At 49.5% G+C, this 16,712-nt stretch overlaps 3 protein-coding genes across 3 annotated transcripts; all 3 read left to right on the top strand.

The window, feature by feature from the left end:
• The first annotated feature begins 1,624 nt into the window (after positions 1-1,624).
• LOC112874034 (BEL1-like homeodomain protein 11) lies at positions 1,625-3,694 on the top strand. Its single transcript, XM_025937183.1, has 5 exons — positions 1,625-1,754; positions 1,982-2,523; positions 2,619-3,013; positions 3,105-3,165; positions 3,260-3,694. Exons 2-5 carry the CDS (start codon positions 2,032-2,034, stop codon positions 3,392-3,394), a joined length of 1,083 nt encoding a protein of 360 aa, XP_025792968.1. The 5' UTR covers positions 1,625-1,754; positions 1,982-2,031; the 3' UTR covers positions 3,395-3,694.
• An 8,379-nt stretch (positions 3,695-12,073) lies between these two features.
• LOC112872702 lies at positions 12,074-12,972 on the top strand. Its single transcript, XM_025935773.1, has 3 exons — positions 12,074-12,309; positions 12,398-12,744; positions 12,914-12,972. The coding sequence occupies exons 1-3, from the start codon at positions 12,074-12,076 to the stop codon at positions 12,970-12,972; spliced, it is 642 nt and encodes a 213-aa protein (XP_025791558.1).
• Positions 12,766-13,796, top strand: LOC112877537. The gene is made up of 2 exons (XM_025941859.1): positions 12,766-13,434; positions 13,651-13,796. The coding sequence occupies exons 1-2, from the start codon at positions 12,990-12,992 to the stop codon at positions 13,665-13,667; spliced, it is 462 nt and encodes a 153-aa protein (XP_025797644.1). The 5' UTR covers positions 12,766-12,989; the 3' UTR covers positions 13,668-13,796.
• The last annotated feature ends 2,916 nt before the right edge of the window (positions 13,797-16,712 follow it).

Consider the following 16,712-nt stretch of genomic DNA (forward strand, 5'->3'; position numbering starts at 1 on the left):
AACGTCGTCACTGTGGAGATCGATGGATCACCCATCACCTGAAGCAGCAGAAAAGGCACAGCCCTGCCCCTCAGAACCGAACAGCACCCGTCACTCCTCCCCTCACTCTCTTTAGGATCCGTCCAATCAGCCTCACTTGAGACTAGACTACTCCCCAACGCAATGGCATGGCACCTCTCAGAACTGTATTCATCTTGACCTAGGCTCCTTTCCTGTTGATCCATAGCTGTTCCTGCTGGTGTGCTCATCCACCCGTCACATCCATGTGCATGGCCGTATATAGTCATATACTCGATATGGGCGTGAGATCTCACGCCTGTTTGCTGGTGACCTTATCAGCTGATGAGTACTCGCTCCACCATGCATGGCCAAGCGCCTTCTACAGTGGTGTGCAGCAAGTTTGGGTCATGGTCAAGCTGAAGAAGCAGCAGCCATGTAGGTAGGAGTATGTCATGTCATGTGCACCCCAACCAACTGCCTCGGCGGCGGCAGGAGGCGCCCAGAAAAAGGATCCGGGCTTTCCATGGATCAGGCTGTCGGAAGACTCTGAACCATTGTCTACCCTGTATACAGAGAAGATTCTGTTCTGTATGTGTTCTAGCAGCATTCTCTAAATGATCCTCTAAAATAGAGAACCCTACAGGTTTCCTCTATATACAGAGATTCTCTCTCCTCTTCTCTATTTTTTCTTTACGTTTTAAACACTGGATTAAATAAAAATAAAATATGTTCATAGCATTTGAGGTATGATAGATACGTACGTACAAAAATTTGGAACAAAATACGTTTCTAATATAGGGTTTAATGTATAGAGAACGAGATTTAGAGAACGTTGTTGGAGAGAAATGAGATATAGAGGAGAGAATCTTATAGAGAAGTATGTAAATGACGGATATAAAGAAGGATACAGAGAGCGACGGTTGGAGATAGCCTCATGACAGGCAGCCAGCCATCTCCAGCCAGCCAGCTGCGCGCACAGTAAAGCTTAAAGCAGCAGCAACGCGGCGTGCAGCAGCTCTGATCTGAGATGCTGGCACTGGCCGGCCGGCCGGGCTTTCTTGAGATTCTACACTACACCACACCACACCTAGCCCAGGCAGCCAGCTAGTGGTACTGCTGGGGTGTAGCATGCATTTCTTCGCAGCCGGCCGGCCGGCCGGCCGCAGCCGGCACGCTTACACATCACACACACACACACAGAGATGCAGTTGGAGTCCCCAAGAAAAGCTACCCAGGCCAGGCCAGCGGTAGAGAGACGACTGGACTCTGCATCACAGCACTACTGAGTAGTGGTAGTAGTAGTGTAGACAGGACAGTAATAAGTTTCGGAGTGACAACACACAAAGGAGCTGAGGCTTGCACTAAGTTGCAAAGCTTGAATGGATCCTGTGGTTGGTGCATCCTGGTTCTGTGGTTCAATGCAGAACATACAGTGCAATGCAAAGCAAAAGGAGCCAAAGATCGATGGTCCAAGGCTGAAGGCTTCAAGCCTCCACAGTACAGAGTGGGCAGGCAGGTCACAGGCCAACCAAGCTATAGGACTCCACACACACTTGAGTGTGCACGGCTGTGTGTACATGTATGCCGCTGCCAAGCCCCTTTTGGCATGCCTTTATTTGTGCTGTATATCTTTGCAACTTTATATATGCATCATATAGATAGACATCATAAGATTGCCTCTACTCTCTAGCCAGCTGCATCTTCTGCCTCCGGTCCAGCCCTCTGCTGCCGCCCCGCCCCACACCAAAGCAAAGGTAGATGCGAGCCTGTCTGTCATAGCAACCCCACGCATGTTCTGGCGATTGTAATACTCGGATCTTAATTTGAGTCATACCAACACTGCTCGGATTACACTCTGAGCATGCAATCAATCTCCTGTTTGCCTTGTTCAACCAGATAGATTGTAGCTAGTTGCTCCTTCTGTTTCTGTTGATCTGATCACTTTCGGCAGCTTGTGATGTGCACCGCATTGATGTTTCAGGGTACAGATCAGTCATAAGTACGCGTCCTTGGGTGTGTAGCCAGCAATCAATGGTCATGGCGAAGCAGCACGAGAAGGGCTCACCAAAGCGAGCTTCCAATGAGCCTGCTCCCCGCAGCGCCGTCGCCGGCCGGCCACGGCCAGGCCCGCCGGCTCCTTTCAGGCTTGAGCAGTGTTGCCGTTGCGACGACCACCGCCGTCAGGAGGACGATGGCTCGTCGAACGGCGCTGGCCCGTTGCTCCTGACTCTCGGGCCTCTCGGCCCGGCCACCGACCGCCGCTGCTCGTGTGTCGTCGCGCCGGCGCCGGCGCCGACGCCGGCCACGATGTCCGTCCTGCGAGGATCCCGGTACCTGAGGCCGGCGCAGGAGCTGCTGGGCGAGGTGGTGCGCATGGCCGACCTGGCGGCTGGCGCGGGCGACGAGGAGGCGGCTGCAGACAAGCAGGAGCGGCTCGAGGCCGGCGGTCACCGTGCGGTGCGTCGAGCGGCCAAGAACGACGGCGACGGAATCCAGGCCAAGCTCCTCGCCCTGCTCAGCGAGGTAACATGCTGTTACAGTTCTTGCGTTCTATCGGATAGCAGATTACCACTGTATTTTGCTGGTTACAAAAAAATGCCATGGCAAATCGCTTGCAGCTGGAGAGCCGGCAGGAGCGCTACTTCGGCGAGCTGGGGCGCGTGGCGTCGTCGTTCGAGCCGGCGCTGGGGGACGGCGCGGCGTCCGCCTACACGTCCCTGATGGCGCAGGCCATGGCGCGGCACTTCGGCAACCTGCGCCGCGCCATCCTGCGCAGGCTGAGGCTCCACGCCGCCGCCGCGGCGAAGCGGTCGCCGCGGGCCGGCGAGGAGGGGGAGCACGGCGACGGCGAGGAGGAGGAGGAGGTGACTGAGGAGATGGTGGACAGGGTGGCCCGGCGGACGAAGCTGGCCGCGGTGGCGCGGGCGGAGCAGGCGTGGCGGCCGATCCGGGGCCTGCCAGAGGGCTCCGTGGCCGTGCTCCGGGCGTGGCTCTTCGACCATTTCCTCCACCCGTAAGTGCCCGAAACTTCCGCCATGCGATGTGACCACACACCTGTGCTGCTCGCAGCCTCATCAATGGCGCTTCGTCCCGCAACGCAACAGGTACCCCGACGACGGCGAGAAGCTGAGGCTGGCGGTGACCACCGGTCTGAGCAGAAGCCAGGTTCGTACTGCTGCTCCACACAACATCACAGATTAATCTGCATTTGGCATTGCAATTAGCTGCGTAACTGACAACCAGCTTTTACGACGAGCAGATATCGAACTGGTTCATCAACGCGCGCGTGCGGCTGTGGAAGCCGATGATCGAGGAGATGTACAAGGACGAGTTCTCCGAGGGTTCCGCCGTTTCCAGGGACGACGACACCAGCGGCGCCTCCTCGTCGTCTTGATCAACTATGACTAATCCTGGTGAAGAGCGACGAGCTATTTGAGAACTGGAGATTGTCACATGTCGGTTGGGTATCACCACATTATATTTATTTATATATCCATGCTTAATCACGTGTCTTTTTTCTAAGAAACACACGCGACAAAGATTAGACTGATGAACAAGAGAGAAGGAGGCGACCATGTTTGTAGTGTAGGAATCATGGGATTGTTCATGTTCGTGTTGCTATCGTCAGAGTAGCCAGGTGTCTTCTGTTTTTTATCAGAGCGGGCACACTTGTATAACGAAGTGCTCGTTTTTTCCTCCAGTGGCATGACCACCTGCCATTTTTGTTCATGCTTTCATCAATCATTTCTTCCTGTCCAGTGCTAGAGTTTGGACTCAATTCAGATTCATTTCTTTCCATTTTCGGACTAGCAGCTATTGCATCTGAATGGCTATAGTTAACTGCTATTAGCCATGGCAAACAAGCGGGAAAACATCCTTTAGTCCAGATAACAAAATAATTCAGTTGTTTTGTGTCAAAAAATAAGGGCAGTCTATGTTAGGCTTCGGGCCCATGCAAAATTATCCTCCATTGCGCTTGGGCCCCCATGGCTAATTGTTACAACTGGCTTGGGTCCCCAGCAGCGCCAGTCAAGAAATTGTTCGTTCGGCCCGCTACAACTTGCTACGGTCCAACTGTTCGACCCCAAGAATTAAGGCCCAATGACGGCTACAATATGTTCCACGCTGTACTGATAATTGTTTAAGGAAAGCAGAGCACTGCTGATTCATTCGAGAAGAAATTCTAGATTACAAATGGTTCAATATTACATAAAAATATAAACTCACTCTTCGCTTACATATAAGATACTAAAAGAACTCTAACCCAACTCAGGGTTACCACACGCTCGAAGCCGTAAACTGATAATTGTTTTGCTGGACCAAGACATACCGAAAAAAAAAATTTCGCCTCCGATTTGGCCATCCAAAACTCAAAGCACAGACGATGTCGATGGAAAAAAAATGAGGCGAGCCAAACCAGGTGTGGTGGACTGACCGTGTGAACAAATAACCTAGAGGAAGAAGCGCGGACGTGAGTCTAGGCTTCTAGGGGAATGGGCAATGCGCACGCGCACCCGCATCCCGCGGGTATAGGATGTGTGTGCGAGTGCCGAGCAAACCAGGAGAGGGGGCACGCCGAGCTGACCGAGTCCATATGCATACACCACCCCATGTATATTCACTTATTTTTTGACAAAAAGATGCCCGAGGGTGGATAATTCTTTTTCAGCATTCGCATTTCCACGCACTCGCAAGTCGTAACAAGACCTTGGGTTTGTTTGTCCGGGGTGGTTTGGTATCACCAACCTTTCAGCATCCTAGCATGAACTGTCGCCAAGGATATCAATTAGCCACATGCAAATGTTAATAGTGTAGTGTTTGGCTACCATAACGAGAATATGGAGAAACATCTAGGCCAATTCTAACGCACTGTATCATATCACCATTTCTAAAGCTGCTGCATCATAAATATTAAAGGTAATCGGTGTTTCCTCATATTTCCATGCCGGAGTTGTGTTAGCTAAGAAATGTTTTGAATCCAGTCAACTTCTGATCTCCAATCAGACACCCAAGAGTCAAGACATGAATGAAATGTACAATTTCAACTATTGAAATGAAAGACGCCAATATATACTATGGTTGCATCCCAAGCAAAACGCTTTATGCAAGTGAAAAATCGGAGCATCATGCTAGCTATATTATCCGATGATGATCATGACGGTAAATGCAAACAAATTTTCAAACACAACCAGAAAGATGCTTACAGAAATGCCAGCTAGTGTTTCTTAAGTTACGGCAAAACCGCAAGTTCAGGCACTGTTCGAAAATCCCTCTTTATGTCCGACCAACAGAAACTGCCATTTCAGAGACTAGCAGGGAACCATAAGAGTGTACTATTTTCTCCTTGTGATATACAGAAAATTGTGATGACCGAATGAAACTTCTTTCCGCTCAAAAAAAAAGAGAAACATCCGAAACCAGCAGGTAACTCGCCCAAGCCCTACTCAAATGGTCAGGCACTTTGTCGAGCAGAATGTTTCTTGATCATTGCCTCATCAGCCTCCCTGAAAATGTCAGCAAGATTATTCACAGATATGAAAATTTTGGCTTTAAGAAACATTGAAAGTGAAAGATACATTTATCTAAGATTATCATTTTGTTTACAATGAAAAATATGATAAGTTTGCGCAGAAGAAGTTCACATAGTTTGGAGGTTTACACCAACAATATATCATGGCAAAGCATAGATTAATGCAACATGTTTCATTTGATTACCACAATCCTGGTGTAGAAAATGTCAGACCATTTCGAGCTGCCTTTTTTTTAACATTTTGGCCCTTTTCACAGAAAAAGTTTACGTAAAAAGTTTACGTTTGGACCACTGATAGACTTATTCCGATGTTTGGACCTTGGGGGTCGGCGCCATTATCCACGGCGCCAAGGTCACACGTCTCGACGCCATAATTCATGGCGCCAAGATGCCACATGCCCTGCCTAGCTAGCGCCGATATGGCAGCGAGCTCGGCGCCAGGGTCTACAGCGCCGAGCTCGGCGCCAAAGATCTTGGCGCCGAGCTCGCTGCCAATATACCACGACCATCTTCCCCTGTCCGAGCCTTCCTCCCCATATTCTTACCCCGTCTCAATTTTTCTATCTCTCCTCCACCCGTCCAACCTCATCAATCGACGTATTTGATCTTGAAAATTTGAGTTTTCAATTTGATCCATAGATCTTCGAGAGCAAGGTATCCTCTCTCCCTGTGACGCCCTAAAGATTTACCGAATTGAATCACGCGCTAGAGTGCTTCGTTTAAAAACTGTTCGTCGTCAAAACCCTAGCCCCGACCCCTTTTCCAATGTCTGTACCCTCTTTTTCTTCGCCGCTGTCCCATCCCGCACCGCTCGGCGGTCCGACGACCGCGCGCGACCGCTTTCCGCAATCAACGCCGACGCAATCCCTTTCCCCTCGCGCAGCGCACGAATGTCGCGCGCGTGGCCGACCGGCCGCGGTCGCCGCCGCGATCGACGCCGACGCGACCTCTCTCTCCCTCTTCTTTTTCCCTTTTCCTCCCTCTTCTGTTTCTTCCCTTTTTTTCCCTTTTCTTTTCCTCTCCTTCTTTCCTTTCTTCCTTCTCTTTCTTCCTTTCCTCTTTTCCCTCCTGCTTGGCTTCCGAGCCACGGCCACCTCTTTCCCCTCGCGCGCACGCACGGCCCACGCACGCACGCCCAGCGCGTGCATCGCGTGACCGCGCCGCCCGCCGTGCCGCCCGACGCTCGCCACGCCGCCCGGCCTCCGGCCCCAGCCACGTCGCCCCGTTCCCCGGCCGCGCACGCCGCCGTACGCGCGCGCACCGCCGAACCGCGCACGCGCACGCGTCCGGCCCACGCGCACGCGCACGGCCGTACCGCAGCGCGCACGCGCTGCACGGCTCGCCGCCCCGCCGCTGCTGGCGCCCCGCCTCGCCGCTCGCGCCGTCGCCCTGTGCCGCAAAGCACCCAGCCCCCTCCCCCACGTGCTCGACGCCGCCCTCGGCGCTTGCGCCTTGCCGCACGCCGAGCGCCATTAATGGCCGCCCCGGAGCCGCCCCGCCGGCCACCAGCCGCCCGCCCGCTCCTCCACCACGGCCGCCTATAAATTGGCCCCCCCGCACCCCGGCACCCCCACAACCCGCGCCGCCGCCCCCCCAGCTCCCTTCCCAGGCCCCCCCTCACCGCCCCGCCGGCCCGCACTGCCCGCCGCCGCCCGCCCCGTCGGCCGGCTGCCTCGCGCCACCCCCGCCCGAAGTAAGGCCCGGAATGGGACCCCCTCCTCCCCCTCTCCCTTTCCCCCCAACCCCGAGCCGCTATCGGGCCCCGGGCCGCCGAGATTGGCTGGCGCCGGACCTCCCCCTCCCCTCCTCTGTTTCCTGCTGGCAAGAGGAGGAAGAAAGGGGCAATTTTGCCCTTAAGCCCCTCCCATTTCCCCCTATCCGGTTAAGGGCCCCCACCCTTTGTACACTTTTGCAGGAAGGGCCCCCCTCTTTACTATTTTTCCAAACAAGACCCTTCCACTATGTAGGTTTATTTTCAAAGAGACCCCTCATACTTTCTGTCGTACCCCCAATGTTTCTAGGATTCACAAACAAGCCCCTCTCCTTTCAGAAAACTTACAAATGAGCCCCTGGGCCCCTGTTTAACCCCTGAACCCCTCTTTACCTCGTCATTTTATGTGCGAAACGATCTCCGATCGACCCGAAACTTTACCACGCCCTTTCTAGTATAGTTCTAGCCATGCCATTAAGAAACCACCCAAAAAAATATTACCCCTAACTCCGTAACTAAATTATTTCCGATTCAAGCTCAACGATGAAAGCTTTTAGTTCTTTCGCTTGATTGTGTGTCTGTTTGTTTGTGCCTTAGGACACGGAGTGAACGAGGAAGGTTCCGACTGTGACCAGGTGAACGAGGACCAGTTCTGCGATCCCGAGCCCGAGGGACAGTGCTTCGATCAGGACCTTCCGCAGGGGTTTGATGATGGCAAGTTCAATCCCGCCCTTTGATGCATGTTTCTGTCCTAGTTTTTATAAACGCAACCCAGTGGCCTGTTTTCTAAAATTGCATGGCTTTGCTTGCTGAAAACATGGTAGGATAGCCACCCTATTTGTGATAACCATACCTTGATCACCTGGTTTCATAAAGAAAGTGTGTGTGTGTGTGGGAAGGGATAAAATATGGTTTGAAAGACGAGTCAGATGGGATGGATGGCATTTCTGTGTGAATTGCCGAGGGTGTGCTCGTACCTGTGTGGTAGAGCGAGGAAGGGAGTTATCCATCTTGTCACCTCTAAGGACCGAGTTGATGTGTCATCTCACCTAACTTCCTATCGTGCAAACCACTTGACCGTTGTATGGGCAACGGCTTAGCCCAAATCCCACTAGTTGGTCTGATAGCCATCAGGAGAGCTGAGAGCAGCGGGTGATCAAGGAGAAGGGATAAGCTCTGTGTGACTTATGCCCCGGTTAAACCTCGGAGATAGGTCGAATGACCCCTTGATAGATCCCGTGGTGGCTAGTCAGGTCTAGCCAGGATGGGTAATGGCTTTGATGGGATCTGCACCGGCACTAAGGTGTTCGTGCTGTGGTACCCCACCTGTGGGTAAAGTTGCACACCTCTGCAGAGTTAAAATCTATTCGAATAGCCGTGCCCACGGTATTGGGCAAGTTATGGTGTGGTCACACAACTAGTGTTTCTCTCCGGGAATGGTTGGGCTGGTGTGAGTTGTTTGAAAAGTGTCCGGCAGTTGTGCCGTGTGCTACGGCGGACGGGGAGTCCGGTAGCAGTTTAAAACTTGGATCCTGTGTGGATCAACATCGTGTGCTCTTTGGTACTAGAAAACTCGTTTTGGAAATGTTTTTTTTTAAATGAACCTTTGCATACAACCGAGTTTTCCGCAAATGAACCATAACCTTATCCTTGGATTGTTCTGTGCATTAATTTCTGTTATACCCCCCTCCGTGGGTGTGATTGGACTTGCTGAGTACGTTTGTACTCACCCCATTCTTACTTTTACAGTGGAAGATCCAGACTACATCCCCGAAGACGTCGAGTAGGGTTTCGTCCTGCACCCAGTCTTGCCTGTGGTTAAGGCCACCGTTGGAGTTCCGCATGGCGCAAGACTCTGATGATCCTCTTTTCGTAGCTAGTGTAGTAGTGTGGGTTTTAGTTGTAATCCTCGCGATAGTGGCGCTTCACTGCCCATTACCGCGTAGAGTTGTACGGTGATGTACCATCTGATGTAATAAAAGTGTTATCAGCCTCCTGGAACTGATAAAGCAACACTTTTAAGTCTTCCCTGATGGGGGGAACGCTTCACTCCCCTCCTCAATTTTACGTATTGATTTGGTCTATATTATGTGTATTATTTAGTGTAATTGTTTAAAGTTTAGGGTTTAGTTATTAATATATGTAATATACAATCTTAGATGCCTAGGCGCGGTAAATCTAGTAAATCAAAGATAATGACGGGAACAACATTCACCCATTTGCCGCTGCCTAGTGGTGTTCCTGTGTCGATGTGCTTCTGCGGTGATCCTTGATAGCCAAGTCTAATGAAGAGGAATCATATAACCAGAATTATTGGATGTGTGAAAATTATGCGTTCGACCCTACTCCTCGTCGGATTCGCATTGAGTTGTAAGAATATTTATTTTTCTAATAATATTTTTGCTGTAAAAATATATAGAATCATGTATGCTTTACGAGTAATAGCAGGTGTGTAACAATTGAATGTTTTGCAGACCCCTCCCTCGCTTTGTGACTTTGAGCAGTGGATCAACACTGAGATCGAAGAGGAGGACACGAAGTATCTGCATAGAATGAAAGAGTGGGTTGCAGAGCGAACGGAGTTGTTGGAGAAGAGACGGCAAGAGAAGGTAGCAGAAAAAGAGCGAAAATAAAAGCTGTAAAGGAGGCACGCTGCTCAGCACATGGAGAAGAGGGAACACAAGCTGGAGCGTATTCGCCGTGCGAAGACAGCAATGGAGGAGAATCCAGATGCATTGAGGAAGGGAAAGTGGCCTCCACGCACTCACTAGTATGCAAGATTTGCTAGTTGTATGGTTTATTCATGTAATGAACTTGTCATTGTGTTCAAATTGTGTTCTCATGTACTTGATTTTTTATTATGTTGTCATTTATTGCATCTTCCATATATTATTATGTTATTATGTACTTGACTTTCCAAGCACTGATTATTTATTGCATCTTCCACGAGCTCAAGTGGGCTCATAATATTTATTTTAATTTATTTAGAGATAATAAAATAAGGTAACGAAATGGAATCAAGGCCAATAAAATAGTGCATTACATAAATAAACGCACAACACATGAAGTGGCATGTGAGGACCAATACGAAACAAGGGTAAATAGATCCTGGATTAAATCTAACTTGCCTTAGGTAATTAAACAAAACAACAAACACATAGATGTAACATATGAATAAGACAGATTACTCTCCTAGTACCATTCCCACATAGCAAATTTCCTTCTCCATAGTATCCTCCCATTGCAGGCGGTGGTGGCGGAGGCCTCTTGTTCCTATTATAAGGGCAGTTGCAATATAGATTAATGCACGACACCTTCTGTGAACCGGCACCATTCTTGTTATCGTCCTCATCCTTATCCTTGTCACCGCTGCTCATTTCCCTTTCTAGATTGAAGATACGATTCTTCAGGTAATAGATGTACTTCTGTTGCGGATGAAGTGGAGGAGGATCAACGCACCTAACGAACCTGCAGTTTTCTGGAGCATCTAAAACATATCTCATGTAAATTGTAGAATAGAAGATAAATATGTGTAACAAAACGAATACGATCAGCAGTAACGGTTACAAGCTCGCGGGCATTCGAAGAAATCACGACCTCCATCCGTCCCGCGGACGATCCCCGCCCGCCGCCGGCGCCGCGGCGACGCCTCCCGCTCGGCATGTGATCAGAGCACTGTAGAAGCGGCGGATGGGATGGGAGATGGGACGGGTTAGTTTTGGACAGTGAGGCGGTAGCTTCGATTGGAAGCTAAGGCTGATATCAGCAGCGTTGCTATCAGCCTGTGTAAAATCATAGGTGCTCCCTCGTTTGCGTTTTGCCAGCCCAGTCGGAGCCCATCTCAGCAGAAAGTGAAAACGCGTTTGCAAACTTCCCGCGCGCCGATTGAAATTTCCGTGACTCCCCCGCGCTCCCTGTGTCGAGACCTCCACATCTCGTCCGGTCGTCCTGCCCGAGCGACAGCAACGCTACGCCGCGCTGCAGCTCCTCCCGCCCAGCAGATCTGCCACCCGAGAGCAGCTCCTCCCGCCCAGTAGATCCTCCGCCCGAGAGCCCCTCCTCGCATCCAGCACCTCTCCACCCGGCCAACTACGCCTCGTCCGGAGCCGCGGGCGGCGTCCCCTCCCCACCCGGGCGACACCGACTCCTCCCATGCGGCCACCGTCGTCCCCTATCCGCCCGGCAGACAGCGGCTTCGCCCCTGCGTCGGACGGCTCCCTCCCCCTCCCCTCCCCCTCCCCCCAGGCGGCGAACCGGCGACCACCCACTGCTCCCCTGCGGCCTACAGCGTCGGATCCCCACTCCTCCGACAGCAGCAGCTTCCCCGCCGGTCGACGCTGTCCCTTGCCCGCCAGGCCGGCAGCGGCTGGCGGCCGACGGCATCCCCTGAGCACCCGGCCGCCAGCGGCTCCTCCCCTATGGCCGACGGCATCCCCTCGTGTCCGACAACATCCCCTCCCCACCCGGCCGACTGCTCGGGTACATGCACACTCAGAAGCAGAGTATCTAATTTCGCAATAGAATTAGTTCAAATGTCAATTGCTACTGCAGTGGTTTAGGAGGAAGTAGTTTGCTTAGTTCGGCACATAAGTAGGGTTGCTTATTGCTACTGCTGCGGTGTAGTAGCAAGTTCAATTTCCCTGCTAGTGTCCCGTCTCTGGTTTAAGCGAACTGAGAAGTATAGTTGCTTTGTTGGGTTTAGCATTTAGTTTAGTGAGCCACTCTATTGGTGTTTGTATATTTTCCATATTGTTCATGGACTATAATAAACATTCTTTGTCCCATGTATTACAGTTTGCAGCCGAGCAATGGGTCACCATTACCGACGTGCGATGCGCGAGTACCAAGGGCTACCTCCGGATGGGGAGACGAGTGAAGAAGACGAACAGCAGATTCTCGCAGCATATGCAAATGGCCTACTTGCTGCTGCTCATAGCCAGGCCAAGCGGAGCCGTTACAGTGTCAAACGCATCATGGTCAAGCGAAACATCCGGGAGGGTTGGCATCGGCTGCGTCTTGACTACTTTGACCCCCAAAAAGTTTACCCCGACGCATTCTTCCGGAGGAGGTGAGCACATATGAGCCAATTTTCATTTGTTTCTCATGCCTATGTTGTGACGAGAGTCTGCGTTGACATTTTGTCAAGCTTTTTCCAGGTTTCATGTGTCACCTAGGCTGTTTTGCCGTGTAGCAGATGCTGTTACTGAGTACGATGACTACTTCAAGGAGAAGGAAAATGCAGCCGGGAAGATGGGATGCCATCCTTACCAAAAGATTGCTGCTTGCTTCAAACTGCTTGCCACCGCCTGCACACCTGATTCTCTGGACCGAGAGTTTCGTATGTCTGGCTCTGTCATTATGGAAAGCTTCAAGCATTTCATCCAGGGTGTGGTTGACCTCTTCGAACAACGCTACTTACGCAGCCCAAATGAGACCGATATACAGGCCTTCCTGCAGGTTGCTGAGGACAGAGGGTTCCCAGGAATGCTTGGAAGCTTAGATTGTATGCATTGGGTATGGGAGAACTGCCCTGTTGCCTGGCACGATGAGCACCGAGGACACACACAGAAGCCAACCATTATACTGGAGGCTGTGGTCGGGCCCGACCTATGGTTTTGGCACGCCTTCTTTGGTCTCCCTGGGTCACTGAACGATATCAACGTTCTCCATAGGTCCCCTGTTTTTGATGACTTCGCCTCTTGTAATGCCCCTGCTGTCAACTTCACCGTGAATGGTCACCATTACGACATGGGGTACTACCTGGCAGATGGCATATACCCGGATTGGGCGACACTAATCAAAGGAGTTCCTAGTCCAGTTACTGAGAAGCAGAAGCTCTTCACTTTAAAGCAGTCTGCTTACAGGAAGGATGTCGAGCGAGCATTCGGTGTGCTACAAGCAAAATTTGCAATTGTCAAATGTCCTGCCAGAATGTTCATGGTAGCAGATTTAAAGAACATCATGAGTTGTTGTATTATCCTGCACAACATGGCAATTGCGGACGAGCGAGGACTTCCGCTGGCGACCATTGATGACTTCGAAGATGCCACTGCACCTGTGCTTCTCCCGAGGAACGTGCCAAGCATACAGACTTTGATAGCAAACCACAAAAAAATCGAAGATCGAGGCATGCATCACCGGCTGCAGGAAGACCTCATGGAGCATGTGTGGAACGAGTGTGGCAGCACCTGGGGTAAGGACAACGGATTGCTCATTGCTTGTTTCTGTTAGGTACATTGCTTGGTTGGTTCAAGTTTTATGCTTTAGTTACATTGCTTGAGAATTGTGGTATTTTTATAGTGTCTTTGTTTTAACTTGCTCACTGTTTATGTTTAATCTCCGTTCATTGTCTCAGCGATTGGACCTGCACTTACTGCAGGGTGATTCAGGTATATTACTTTTTATCCAGGAAATTTGAAGGGATAAAGGTTCTATAGTTTTGCCATGAGACATTTGCTTGTAGAAACTGCTACGTCACATGAGACATTTGCTTTTAACCTTTGTCCAAAATTAACTTTGAAAAATTCTTCAAGTATCGTAAGAAAACGTCCGAGAATTCAGCGAGAAAAATAAACTATGTAAATTTGCCTATATTTTTTTATACAGTTGATGGTATCTATTAATACGTTGCTGTACACATATATGTGTTACTTGCGGTTACTTATTAATACTTTGGTGAAGTTATTTGTACATGAAGTTATGGCTTAAGGGAGAAGTTATTTATTAGGGAGAAGTTCTCTATTACATATGTGTGAAAATGTCTGAGAATTCAGGGAGAAGTTATTTGCTTATATACATGAAGTTAGCTATTAATACTTTGGTGACATGAGACATGAGACATGAAGTTAGCTAACAGCAAAAGGGAAAGAAACTTAACAGAATCAGCTTGATAGTGTTTCATGCACTACAATTTTCTCACTGATATAAATTAGTTCCATGAGCAAATATGTTTTCCCATTTTCTAGGTGCCCAAGCTTGTGTCAATTAGCTTATGAATTCAGCATTCCGAGAATATGCTACTAACCTAGGTTGGAGATAGTTCTCCCTAGGTTGCGTTCAAGGATATTCATGGAGATCTTTATGATAGCTTGCTGGAATATCTAGAAACAAAGGAATGCATTGATATTTGAGGGCATCACACCATCCATTAACTCCTGGACCTTCCACTTCGTTGAGGCCAAGCTGCAATCTCATAGACTGGGTCAGCTCTGAAGTGTCTTTCTCTCTGGGGATTGTATCATCCCCATGCTTTGTACAGCTTGTTTTCCTTCTTCTTTTACTAAATTGCCACTTCGCAAATTAATGGTTCGTTTGAGGAAAATTGTTGTTGCTATGTAATTTAAGGGTCCAAATTGAGTGTGTTGGGGCCTTCCATGTAAGCTTAAGATTCGATAATGGAAGAGTTCCGGCTTGCTTGCATAGCCGAAAAGAGTGACTAGTTGCTTGCGAAATGGAAGAATTGCTTTGAAATCACCCAAGTTCGAAACAATGTACGAATTACCAGGATCCTGAACCCTGGACATGACTATTTGCGCATGAAAAAGTTCACATTGGATAGGAGCAGCACAAAACTTCAAGAAAAACTTGAAAGTAAAGTTACCAAATTATCTTGGTTCTTGCTTGCTTCCAGTTCTATCTTTTTACTTTCATCCCTTATCACACGATTGAAATTACTGAGCTCGGCAGAGTCATCACCATACACCATCTTGATGTTATCCAGGCAAGCACTGAACACGCAGATATATCGTATATTCAAATCACCATTTCAAAGTTGACAAAAGAACATACAGATTAGCAGACCTGCAAGCTTCCCTGTCGAATCTACTTCGTGGCACGCCAAAGAACTCATCGAAAACATGTATTTAGATAGAAAGTTTGCTCTGACAATAGAGTGCATCAAACAGACATGATCTTTGTCGATTACAGTCCATTCGGAGAACAAACAAACAAACACAGCCATGAATTATGTACACTGGTCCCCGACTGAAATAAAGGTACATGCAAGAAGTACATAGTTCAGCTTGAATAAGGTCTAGTTTCCATTACTGTTGTCCCCCCCTCGCCGGCGCTTCTCTAGGATCTCCCTCTGCTTGCCTAAAAAGTACTCACGGGCGACATCAGAGAAGGAGCTAAGATCCATCATCATGATCTTGCTATCATGTTCCATCCTTTGGTACTCCAATTGCTCGCGCTGGATCCGAGTTTGCTCTTCCTGTAATGCAAGCTGCCGCCGAGTAGATTCTTCCTTTAATGCAAGCTGACGCTCTTGCACCTGCTTGTATTCGCTGGCCCACATAGCTTCTTGCTGGTTTCTCAGTTCCTTGTTCTTGGCTATTTGTTGAAACAATTCAATGCAAGCAGATGATTCGGACGATTGCTTGCCTTCAGAACGTCTCGTTTTTTTGGCTTTGTCTCGACCAATAGGCCTACAAAGCTCCCCTGCTCCAGCATGGGATTCCTGACCTTCTTCAGCATTCAGTGCTTCTCTGTCCACTACGGAATCTGCTCCTTTGGTTGCAATCCAATCTTCCCATTTCCTAGTGTTCCTTAGAACAGTCCAGCAATGCATGAACTGGAATGGCTTGCCAACCTGTCCAAGGAATAGCTCTTCAATCTGCAGAAGCAAGTCAGCAACTTAAATTAAGTGCACATGTATGATTACGGAATGGTTGTGTCCTGATAAAAGTATGTTACAAAGTTAGTACCCTGTCTTCTTCAGTTTTCCCACTCTCCCTTCGCCGATTAACCTCCGCCTTTTTACCGCAGAAACGGGCTGTGTCCTTGGAAATGTTATGACATCGGGTTGCCAAAGAGTCGGGTGTGCGGGGGACTCTGAACTTGTTGTTCTCATTGTAGTACTTGGCAATGCGCTCCCAGTAGGTTTCAGCAGTCTGATAGGCGCCAACGATAGGATCTCGGCTCACATTTAGGTATGCGGAGCATAGTGCTTTGTCTTCTGCGGTAGAGTACGACGGACCCCTTGAAGAAGAAGCTCTCGATTTTATCCTTTTGGTAGTGCGTCGAGGTGGGCTGGCAATTGGCTCATTGGAGGCAGGATGTATGTGCAGGCTAGGTTCAGGAAACACAAACTGTTGGGACGCAGTTTGGTTGGGCCAAGCCTGAGGCGACCCAAGTTGTGGGACCAGGGGAGACAGGTGCAAAGTTGTCATGTCGGAAGAATGCGGTGGCGGCGGCATAGGATCGAGGTCAAAGGCTGGTGTGTATGGTGGGTACTTGGGGGTTTGGTTTCCACCACAGAAGGTGTCGGTAGGCGCATCCATTGGAGAAGTTGAGCCGGTTGAATGATTTCTGTAACATTGAATGTCAACAACGTACATTAGTACAAGTAAGATGAATAAATATATAGCAGTCTATGTAAGTAGTGTTCTAAACTAGCAAATGCTGAGTGCAAATCAGGAATATGTTCAGATGAAGAAAATTAATTGCTTTGACCTTTGCCGAAATTAGGTT

The sequence above is a fragment of the Panicum hallii genome, chromosome 9 (assembly GCF_002211085.1).
Source record: "Panicum hallii strain FIL2 chromosome 9, PHallii_v3.1, whole genome shotgun sequence".
Taxonomy (NCBI): Eukaryota; Viridiplantae; Streptophyta; class Magnoliopsida; order Poales; family Poaceae; genus Panicum; species Panicum hallii.